Below are 12,126 nucleotides of genomic sequence, written 5' to 3'. Positions count from 1 at the left end.
TGCAGGCAGAAGGGCAATAGGCCCCTCCCGAGCCTGCAGGGCCTGCTACCCAAATATGAGGTGCATGGCCACATAAAATTCACTTTGTTGGGCAGGGGTCGCTCCAGCTCCAGGAAACTCAGGGAGGTGCAGAGACGGCCCTGGCTTAACCACAGACCCAGGACTCTAATGTCTACGCTCCATCGTCTCGCCGGATTACTTCGATGGATGGGGCGAAGTTGAAGATTTCTTACACTTCCTTCGTTTGTGGGACTTGTCCGGACAACTTCAATTATGACGACGATCAGTTGGAATGGCTCCACAAACGATCCTGGGACCTTACTCTTAACCGATATCAAGACCATCGAGGAGCAAGGAGCTTGCGGGACCACTCCCTCAATCCTTGGGGTGTATGGCATGACAATCGATGCAGGTCTTGGCATCGTGGTCACGCTCTAGGCACCAAAGACAGATGAGGTGAGGGTTCATCACTGACATTTGTCATTGACATGTGCCATAGGGCTTGGTAGCAGCCTTCCTTGCAGTCATCCCTACCACTCCAAAAGATAAAGTCTCAAAAATGCGTTGACAAAAAGTTAAAAAAAGAGTCAGTCAAAAAAGACTGGGGATATCCCTTCTCTGGATCTGTACAGGAAGAAAATAACTTAGGTCAGCGCGCTGGGGTAGCGCCTATATAGGCATTGCGCTCATCACTTTCGGCATGGACAACGCCACGTGGAGCCGACAGCATCACCTACCAGCGCGCAAGGGTACTGCTCACGAAAAAGTTATAGATTCATTCTGTCTCCTCGGGATAATTTTAAGGTAAAGAATCTGCGGCTAGAATACATTATGAAATTATTTTGATTTAAGATGGCATTATTCTGCCTCGTTATATTTCTCAAGGGTTATATGGGTGATAATGTGACTATAGAAAAAGTGTAATCCACTGTTGTCATAGTCAGTAGAGATGGTACAGGAGGGCCCAAGCCTTGGTAGATTCTTTTAGGGACTTCAGGGTATTAAACAGTGTGGTAAGACATTTGTGAGCTTGGTCATAGCCGTGTCATTTTTATAAGGGGTGATGTATAGTTAAAATGTCTTGTTAAGATAACCTGACAGTAAGCTTTCCCCCATGGGCATTTTTTGTCGTAAGAAGAAACCACATATAGTATCGAACCAAAGAAAGGTTTTTCACTTACAAAAAGATGGCCATTAGGAAATTATTTTATATCTATTTAAAGCCACTTTTTTATTTTGACCCTCTGGTGTTTTACCCTTGATAAGGAATAAGACTCTTTCACCCACAGTGATGCTCCTCTGAAATTGGATCCGGAGATGCAAGCTACAATGCTCATCTTTTCGTGAAAGGTCAGCTGTCTGTGGACAGCTCAGGTTAAGAGGCTTCGAGCAGGCTGCCGTTCACACAAGTAAGACGTGTAAACTCAAATGCTGAGGAAGGGTGGCTTTTGTCTGACTCTGCGTGCATCTGTAAACACATCTGACATTTAGCAGCGAAGACCCAATCTAAATACAAATATGGACCCAATTCATATGATTCTGGGTCCTCATAATTTCTCTATATTTAAAACGTACAGTAATTTCTTTAGGCAAAGTGCACTGACTGTAGTGTCCTAAGAGCAAGTATAAACTTTATGGCGAAATGGGTTCATCATATTTTTTGTTTGACGTATAGAATTTCACCGATTAATGCAAAAACTAGGACGATGGATGAGTTGGCAGAATTAGAGTGGGCGAGGGTGGGCGGGGGGAGACACAGCCATGGCTAAGTCTCCATACCTTCTGCATTGTGAGATAGGGGAGAAGGAGATAGAAAACTCAATGGGAATCTTAAAAAGGGAGAGAAAGGACCAATTCTGCTGCTGTGTGGACCTCTAGTGGTGTGCTCGCCTCTCGCTTGTAATTCTGACTTTAAAAGGACTCTGCAAAAAAAAAAAGGACTCTCTGCAGAACTGGTGGTGACAGGCCCACTGCAGAGTATGCCTGCAGGATTGACACGGGATAGATAGGCTTGCAGGGCAGAACACTGCAGAAGTGAGCATTGCTACTGAGGACTGATGACTAGGTTGGGGTTCCGGGCAGCTGGAGAGTGCAAATGTTGACTACTCTATAGCTAAAGACACGTGAATGCTGTTATGTAGTCTGCATTGCGTCCTAAATCCTGTAAACATTTTATTTGTCTGCCTATAACGGAGGAGATGCACCTGCCCTGGAGAAAGAGGTGCTGGACTGTGCCAATGAAGAGACGCGATTGCCAGAGACGCGATTGCCAGAGAAGCGATTGCCAGAGAAGAGATTGCCTGAAAAGGGAACAGTCAGCACAGTGGCTGTGAAGGAGAGTAAGTACGACCTGCAATGTGTGAACCTCCCGGGGATGATCAGCACTTGTAAGTGGCTGTGTTGAGCGGCATGACCCTTAACTCAGTCAACCCTTTCCTTCCCCACGCTTATGGTCACTGTGCTAAGCCTACTGCGGCAAACCACACCCAAATCTGTGCAGTGGCAACCCCCGTGCCCAACCGCAGCTGCCTACTGGGACCGCACATCTTTATCTATGAAATAGGATGATGTGAGATTTCTTAGGGAAGTAGTTGGGCAGTCAAGCCTGCGAGAAGATTCAGGAGAACTTTGGGGCTTTTGAACATCCAATCCTTGGCTCATCTTTGGTAGCCAGGCCAGAGCTGCAATGTATGAAAGTAGAAATGTGTAGGCTATTATGTTCAACAGCACAGACACAAAATAAATTAAATGGAAGAATATAAAGTTGCTAACCAATTCTTTGCTTAAACACCAAGACTTTATTAAGCAAAAACAAAGGGTGAAACATCAGAAAAAATGGAAGCATGAAGCAACAAAACAAAATTCCTTTATCCAGAGCGTTTATCTGGAGCAGCAGTGCATTAAGCTTGTTCTTTAACGAGAAGGGAGAAGCCACATGGGCACTTTGAAAAAGCCAGACATGCTAAGGAACAGTCAGTTTCCTTGATCTGGTACAAACTGCTCATGCTACTCTGATATTATAGCAACAATGCAAACAGTTTCGAAACTTATGCAAACTTTAAACAAAGGTTAGGGTGGTTTGGTGAACAATTCACAACTGCACAAATCTAATCTGCCTTTCCCAGAATATCACATGTCAGGACCTTGGAATTATTAAGGCAAGGGAAGAGTTCTTGTTTTTACCGGATGCTTCAGATCCACATTTAACTTTCGGTCCGGAGTTCCAGCACTGAGTTCACTTTACTTTACTTACTTTTATTTCATTTGTATAGCGCATAAATCACCCGAAGGTCTCAGAGCGCTTGCAGAGAAAGTCCTACAGAAAACCAGAGCAGGCCATAGACAAGAGCTAGAAGAGCCATGTTTTTAACTGTCTGCGGAATCTCAGATAGTCAGGTTCCAACCTAATCTGGAGGGGCAGAGAGTTCCATGCTTCAGGAGCTGTTTTACTGAAGGCTCTATCTCCAATTCTGGCGGTACGCACTCTGGGGACACTTAGGAGGTACTTGGTAGATGATCTAAGTGTTCTCACTGGGTGGTAAACCTTAAGTTTTTGTTCTAGGTAGGCTGGGCCATGCCCATTGATGGATTTGTGGACCAGGCAGCATAGTTTGAATTTAATACGTTTTAGTATTGGGAGCCAGTGCAAGGTTCTTAGGCAGGGTGATGAGGGGGTGCAAGGGGGAAGGCCAAGCACCAGTCTGGCAGCGGTGTTTTGTAGGACCTGTAAGCGGGTCAGCAGGGTGGTATTTGTTGAGGCCAGGAGTGCATTCCCGTAGTCAATTCTACTCATAATGAGTCCCTGAACTAGAGGCATGCGAGCTGAGAGGGGGAGCCATTTAAAGATTTTTCTCAGACTATGCATGATGCCGTAGCTGGTGCCAACGACTTTATTAATGTGCTCAGACAAGGATAGTTTATTGTCTATGGTAACCCCTAGATTTCTTACTGAGGATTTAGGCGTGGGGCAAGTGCCAAGGGAAGTTGGCCACCAGTCATCGGACCAGAGATTAGCTGCCTTTCCAAACAGCAGGACCTCCGTCTTTCCTGCATTCATCATCAGAAAGTTTCTGGTCATCCAGTCCTGGATGTCTAGCATACAGTTTTTAAAACTCATTTTGGTTACGTCCGGATTCTGTTTGATAGTGATCAGTATTTGTGTATCATCCGCGTAGGACACGGTTCCAAAGCCGTGTGCTCGGATGACTTTAGCAAGAGGGTATACATACAGATTAAAGAGCGTAGGGCTCAATATGGATCCCTGAGGGACGCCCTTATCGTTGTCATAGTGTTTGGAGGAGTGGACACCAATTTGGACCATAGACCGTCTGTTGGACAGGTAGTTTTTTATCCAACAGAGTGCGGAGACTTCGACACCAATCTCCACCAGACGTTCTAAAAGAATGTGGTGCGAGATGGTGTCGAAGGCCGCAGACAGGTCAAGCAAGACCAGTATGGCTGACTGGTTGGAATCTAGTGTCAGTCTTATGTTATCCACAACTTCAAGGAGGGCAGTCTCGGTGCTGTGAAATTCCCTAAAACCTGATTGTGAAGGGTCCAGGAGCTTGTTTGTCTCCAGATGTAGTTTGAGGTGTTTATTTATTAATGATTCCATGATCTTACCAAACAGAGGAAGGAGCGAGATGGGCCGGTAATTGGGAAGTAATTTTGGATCTGCAGTGGCTTTTTTAAGATTGGTCTAATAACTGCTTCCTTCCAATGTTGTGGAACTGAAGAGTGAAGTAGGGACTGGTTTAACGTTTTTGTTAAAACTGGGACCAGAGCAGGAGCCACTTTAGATTTGTGGAGAGTCCGGGTCTACAGGAGATCATGATTTCATATGCAGTAAAGTTACCTCCACCTGTGCTTCAGTGAAAGATGGGACATTCCTGAGTGTGGGGGTGGATTTGTTAAGGTCACTGCAATTGTTAAAAAACGGGACTGTCTGACAAGTTGGGGGTAGCTGTGGAAAGCGTTTGTGAATTTCATTAATTTTATCGTGAAAGTATGCTGCCACAGACTCAACCCAGTCTTTAGATTCCTCAATTAGATTCTTAATTGTCAACATCTCACTCTGGATTTAGGACCTCTGAAGTTTTCCTACACACAGCTACTTGAAGATGGATTTACCTAGCATATTGCTTTGCCAGACCTTTAATGTTTCCCTGGCACTGAAAGGCAAAAGGCAAAAAAAAATACCACTTGCCATAGTCAGGCAGATGCTTTTTTTCTGTCGCTGCAAGAAAATTCTGAAATGCCAGTCTTACATCAAAACACAGAAGAATGCATGACTACTAAAATAAACTTTATATGGAACAGATGTATATTGAGAGCATTCAGAAAATTTAAAAGGGAGGATTTGTTCTTTACTTCCAAAGGAAGTACATTGCACTATTTAAGGTTGTATTGCAGAAAAACTGTGGTTGCCTAGCCAGTTCAAGTCTATCCTCTGAATGGTCAACAAATTGAGATCAGGTGATCATTACCATCTCACCGAACAGTATTTACGGATTTTGTGCTTGAGATAAAGAACACTAAACTGTAAATAGCTTTTTTGACATCACACAGAATTTTAAATGAGGTCAGTTTTTGGACTGGCAGGCAATCCAGTGACCGGATTCCCCCACAATGCTCCCTTGCTTCTGAAAGATCAGAATCAGCTGGACTTCCATGTTGGGCATGTCTTGAAAAGAGACAATTTAATAAGAAGGAAGGCACTCTATTAAGCTGTTGCTATAGTCCAGCTTTGAATTCACGAGTCCCCAGAAAAATCTTACAATGATTTAATCAATATAATGCATCGATCACATCTCTCCCTGGGACAGAAGAAGCAGGACAACCGAACCAATATGTGCATTCTGGTTAAGCTGCTCGTTCAAAATGATACTTAAATTGTCTATCTCACAAACGAGGTTGGTGGCCCAACAAATCAGGGGTTTGGAAACCGCTTCTATTCGCACACACACCAAAGCCACCCTGTGTTTGGGAGATTGCCATGAATACTTATGTGTCATTGGCATAGGAATGATGTGGTACGACGTTATTCTCCTTCAAAATCATATAAAGCAGTAGCATGAAATTATTTAACATTGAGGGTGGTGGTGAGGGTCCTTGAGTAACTTCAGCAAGAGCCTCAACCCAAGTTAATCTGTTAGGCTCCAGTTTTACACACTGTGATAGCCTGGACAGAAAAAAGCAAAACCAGTTTAGGGCTTGCTTTTACACGTGCTTCAGAGGAGATGCAGGAGAGTAGGAAGTCTTGGGTAAAAGTACTGAATTAGGACGACAGATTATGGAGGACAACTTGGAACATTGTGTGTGCGTCTGTACTAGTAGCTAAGAACCAACAGGGATTATACAAAAGAACAATGAGTTACATCTGGCTGAGAAATTCCCATCAGCCCACCCTTCTGGCGGAATCTCATCATGTGGGAGTTGGTAAACAATCCAAGTACCGCCCAACCATCAAGTAACGGTGCTCCAGGGTAAGATTAAAAATACCAATTGACCGGCTCCCTCTGCTCTACAGCTATTAATCAATGTAAACCAAGACATTGAAACAAGTGCAGTGGTGACATGAGATTCACTAATGTAGCACTGTGCTTGTGGAACAACCTTCCCTCAGACATTGTCAGGAATGAGCCAGGAGTTTGTGGATTGTTTCAAAGAAACTGCAGTATAGTCTTATTGACAGGGACACTGTGACTAGTAGGTCAGCTAAGATCGAGGGGCAGGACTTCCGGGTCACAATAGGCAGTGTCACGGTTAACAACTAAACGGGAAATGGGAGCTGCCTAGCAACTATCCGTGTTGCATTGGTGTTTCACTAGCTGTTTACTCAATCACCGTTTCCCTTTGTTATTTATTGTCCCACTACTGTGTCTCCGGTTTCTTATTCTCTGCCTGTCTGACTGACTTTGTATTTAACACCTTGTTTTGGCCTTGATATATTGCTGTGCCCTTTCTTTGTTTGCTTTCTTTGCAGAAGTTCCCAGGCATGTTGTGGGAGTAATGAATTATCAGCTTCTTTACAGCCTGGCTTAGGTTCACAGTGACCCGTAATCCAGGACCCGGTGAGAAAACTCACGATAACAATATTATTACACCTCAATGCTTATCACTGATTCGAAAATCCTATTTATTCAACTCTTGCTTAATGAATCATTAACCTTTTGGGGAACATCCATGCATATCCGTGGTGTGGTACAAGACTTAAAAAACTAGAGTGGCGCCTACGAAGGCCAAGGCAGTTTGGGCCGTCTTTCTAACTCTTTCTCTCTCCCATTCCCTCTTCCTTCCAGTGTTTAGTTTTCCTCACTTGTGAAGGCGTAACCACATTCTGGGGAGTGGGTGGATTGTCATAGGAACCTGTCAGATAATACTCCCAAAACCTCACAAACATCCGCAACGCTCTTTCCCTAACCTCTGCAGGCCCAAATCAAACGTATTCCAACACTAGTACATACATAACTTTAGACTTAATTGGGCTTGGCCTTCCAACCTCCCAACATTCTAGTACAACTATGTTCTGTTTTGTGTTTGTTATGGTCCTGTCTGGAACTGCTATATCTTTCTAACCATTATTCCACTGGTATGATGCACATGTACAAATCCCATGTTCCTGATTTAACTGGAACTGCTGTTCCTCTTGCCAAACGATATCCTAGGCTATTCTTTGTAACCATGAACCCCAGCCCTAGAATGTAGCTCTCTCAAGCACTTCACAACAATTGCTAATTAGGTTAGGCAGTAAACAATTACAGGTAAGCATAATCATTAACATAAAACTATTTTATTTTGAGAAAATATGATTCACCTGGTAGCAAGTGCCAAGGAGGTAGCCGTATGGACTTCTTCAAAAAAGTCAGCTCAGGGTGATAGAACCGGAAGGTCTGATCGACGACATGGGGCTGAGGCTCCACATTAACCCGAAGAATAGCCATTGGTTTACCATCTTCGGTTCGGAAGGTGACCTGCGGTTTCAAAGTATAAAATTCATTCTAAACTTACGTGAGAACAGATGATGAGGAAATACATGTATAGTTTTAATAGGATTTGAACCGAAAATCAAGCATTGGAAATATTACAAACCAACAGTTAATTTAACGACTGTAATTTGACACAAGTTTAACATTAACTCTTTCGCTGCTAGGCCTTTCCCCACCTGTGCTTGGCCTTTTTTGGGCTATTTGGAGTAATTTGAGCTTAGGCCCCCATAACTTTTTGTCCAAGTAAGGCATCCCTGCCAAATTTGTGTTTTTTTTCTTCCAACATCCTCGGGATTGCAAAGGTACCCAGGGTTTGCAGATTCCCTTGGAGGGGACCAAGAAATTCGCCAAAATACAGGTAAATGTTGTTTTGTGGGAGAAAAATGGGAAAAAAGTGTACCAGAAGAAAGCGTCCATATTTATCCCTGCAAATGGTATCAACGAAGGGTTTGTTGTGTTAAAATCACCATCTTCCTAGCTTTCAGGAAAAGGCAGACCTTCGTCAGAAAACCAACATCTTCTACGCAGTTTTGGCATTTTAGTGGAACATAGCTTATTTTTCAAATTTGAAGTGCTTTCAACCACCTCCTAGTTAGTGGTAGAAATGGGTGTGAAACCAAAAATAGATCCAAGAAAGCTATACATTACTGAAAGCTATACATTTCCGAAAAGTAGATAACATTCTGAATTCAGCAAGAGGTCATTTGTTTAGATCCTGCAAGTTATTCCTATAGAAAGTAACAGTTGAATTAAAATATTATTGAAACTGAGTTGAAAAAAACAGCCATTTGTTCCTACATTTTCATCTGTTACTGGTATGGCAGATTTTTTAAAGCAATATACTGTTACGTCCCCTGGACCCTTCAGGTTGCGAGATATATAGGACTTGTAGGTTCACCTAGAACCAGAGGTGCCCAGAGCTAATAACTGAGCTGCACCTTGCAATGGTTTTTTATTGCGTACCGGGTATACAGCAATTCATTTGGTAAAATATAAAGAGTGAAAAATAGGTATCAAGAAAACTTATGTATTTCTGAAATGGGAACAAAATATGGAGTTTAGAAGCAGTGGCTATTTGCACATCTGCGAGCGTGTGGGTACCCATAACTAGCATGTTAATTAGGGGGCATTATTCAGAATGATGTATTTTTTACACACTGTCTTACATTTGGAAGGTAGAAATGTAAAGAAAGTCAATTGGTACTAACACTTGTTCTACTATTCTGTGTTCCCCTAAGTCTACCGATAAAAATGGTACCTCACTAGTGTGGGTAGGCCTCGTGCCCGTGACAGGAAATGGCCCAAATGCAATGTGGACACATCACATTTTTCGTGGGCAGGCAGTTCGGCTGGATCCCCCCGACTGATTTGCATATGGCTGTGTTCAAACTGGAATACCATGGAGAGCAAAAAATGATGGATTTAGGCCCAGTTCTCTGTTCTAGGGTGAATGTAGAACAGTGTTTTGAATTCTGTCCCTCAATTGTTATTTTTGCATTTGTCACCCTAAGTGGGACGGGTATGCCCAGACTTGGGTCCCATGCTCTCCATGCCACTGGAGTCAAGCTATCCTGGCTGATGAGGGGCGAAACCCCAAAACCGGTCCTAGGATGCATGTTTTCAGTACAGGGAGGACCTGGCCTGGCAGTTCATGCTGGACTGTTCCCAATGGGCACAGGGTCAAGACTGATTTGCATATGACTGGGTTCAACCTGGAATGGCATGGGGAACAAAAATACGATGGATTTAAGCCCAGATTTCTGTACTGTGGTAAATGTATGACATTGTTCTGCATTCTTTGCATCAATTGTTATTTTTGCATTATCATGTAAATAAGGCACCGACTCAGATATGAGGATTCTTCCCCAGGTCAAAGCCTGAGTCAGAGGTGCTCATCCGGCTTCGTATCCGAATCAGGAATGATGATGGGGTGGGGCCATCGCTGGGCATCGGTTATGCCAGGGGCATTGGCACTGGATGGGGCCTAACTGACGCTGAGGGCGAAGCCACTTTCGTAAGACCAGTAAGGGTCCCTCCGGGACCCGTGGGACCAGACGGCTCTCCAGAGGCATCAGGCAGCCCAAACATGAGGTGCATGGCCTCATAACAATTCAGTAAGTTGGGTGAAGGGTGCTCCAGCAGCCGGAAATTCGAGGAGGAGCAGAGAAGGCAGAGGCACATGCTCCACCGCAGAGCTAGGCCTTGAGTGCAGACGGCCCCATGACTTGTCCGAAGCCTTGCACGGTTTGGTCATAGACTTATTCGACTTTGTTTTCTTTTTGTGATACTTACCTGACAACTTGGAGTGGGACAATATTCACTGGGTACAACTTCGCAAAAGATCTCAGCACCTTCCTCGTGACTGAGACATGAAGCGTCATGCAGCTGATCGTCGTCGGGTTGCAAGGAGCTTGAGAGAGTGCTCCCTAAGCGCCTTAGGGTGCATTGCGCTGTAGTCCTAACACGTACTGGTGTCATGGTATCACTAAAGATTCTAAAGAAATCAAATCAGGTTTATTCACCGACATCTGTCGATGACAGGCGCCACATGGCCTAAAACTGGTCTTTCTGGTGGACATCCTGCACACCAGGAGATAAAGTCTCAAAACATAAGGTAGAAGAAAGGCAGTCTAAAAGTGACTGGGGTAGCTCTTCCTTGGAGCCAGACAACGCCACCTACGGGCGCACAGAGGTACTGTTCACTAAAAATGTCGTAGGTTGACTCCTGAAGTGACGTTAGACAGCATCGAAAGGCCATAAATCACCCGACCCAGCCCAACATTGCCAGTTTCCATCTATTTTCTGCAAGCCTTCAAGGTAAGAGGACGGATTGAAATCAATCTGATAGCGTGGTACCAAATGTCAGCTTAGTTACCTTCGGTAACACTTTATCTGGTGGATACAGTGTCTGCTTTTTAAATACCTCATGCGCCAGTATTCCATGGAACCTTTCTTGATAGCTCCCCCATGTCAACAGGGGCGTTGAGATCCACAAGGCTCTACACACGGCACAGGGTGACATCACTGAAGCCGTAAGTTGCCCCCGTCGGCGAGCTGACGCCCTTTTTCACCCATTTTTTTCAAATGCCTTTGAGGCAAGTGGATGGAACTAACATCACAAGTGCAATTACAGTTTCTAAACTCTATATCAAAGATTTACATATGAAAACCATGTACATTAAATACACAGACTCCGTTTTAGTATATGCACACAAGAACCTGGGAAGTGGGAGGGTTGGTGAGGAATCTGCAGGTATACACTATACTCAGGAAAGGTGTTTCCCAAAGTTAACTAGCTTGTTCTTCCGATGGATACATATCATACATATACCTGCAGATTCCTCTCCTTTTGAATAGAGTACCCAAGCAGTCCGCCTATCAAAAAAATCCTGCAAAACAAAACGAGCGAAGTGACTGTCCCTCCTCACTTCAGAATCCAAATAATAATGCTTCGCAAAAGTGTGAAGGGAGGCCCAAGATGATGCCTTACAAATATCTGCAACAGGGACTTCTCCAGCTAAAGCAGAGGTAGAAGATTTAGCTCCTGTATAGTGAGGACAAATACCTTCTAGAGGTTCCTTGTGTGCCATGGCATAGCAGATCTTAATAATCCTAATACAAAATATAATCCATTTTGACAGAGCCTTTTTGCGAACCACCTTTCCTTTCATTTTTCCTAAGTATCCCAAACAAGCATCCAGTCTGAAATTGCATGACCTGTCCATGCAGAAACTGACAGCTCTTTTGGGGTCCAGTCGATCAAGGCTCTCTTCTTCTTTAGTTGGATAAGGATAGAAAGTGCGAAGGGTGATGGACTGACCCAAATGGAAAGGAGTAATCACTTTCGGCAGGAAGGCAGCCCTGGTTCTCACAACCAACTTATCAAGAAAGAAAGTTGTTGAAAGGAGGCTTAACAATTAAGGCCTGTAACTCAAACCCACCTTGCAGATGTTATGCAACAACAAAAATTATCTTAAGTGTAAGAAATCTCAAGGGACAACTATGTAAAGGTTCAAATGGAGAACACATTAGATAAGTATGAACTTAATTAAGATCCCACTGAGGCATGATGAACTGAGTGGGAGATTATTTATTTGTAAGTCCCTTAATGAACCGTAAACCAATAGGAGACTTAAAT

At 43.8% G+C, this 12,126-nt stretch overlaps 1 protein-coding gene across 1 annotated transcript in view; it reads right to left on the bottom strand.

The window, feature by feature from the left end:
• NPHP4 (nephrocystin 4) overlaps positions 1–12,126 on the bottom strand; it is a 1,007,060-nt gene that overhangs the window by 189,640 nt on the left and 805,294 nt on the right. The window contains exon 24 of the mRNA XM_086921734.1: positions 7,817–7,973. Within this exon, the coding sequence (XP_086777860.1) occupies positions 7,817–7,973 (157 nt within the window). The remainder of the gene's footprint in view (positions 1–7,816; positions 7,974–12,126) is intronic.

The sequence above is a fragment of the Lissotriton vulgaris genome, chromosome 5 (assembly GCF_964263255.1).
Source record: "Lissotriton vulgaris chromosome 5, aLisVul1.2, whole genome shotgun sequence".
Taxonomy (NCBI): Eukaryota; Metazoa; Chordata; class Amphibia; order Caudata; family Salamandridae; genus Lissotriton; species Lissotriton vulgaris.
Note: the sequence above shows the minus strand (reverse complement) of the source record. Positions and strands in the feature narration are given on the sequence as shown.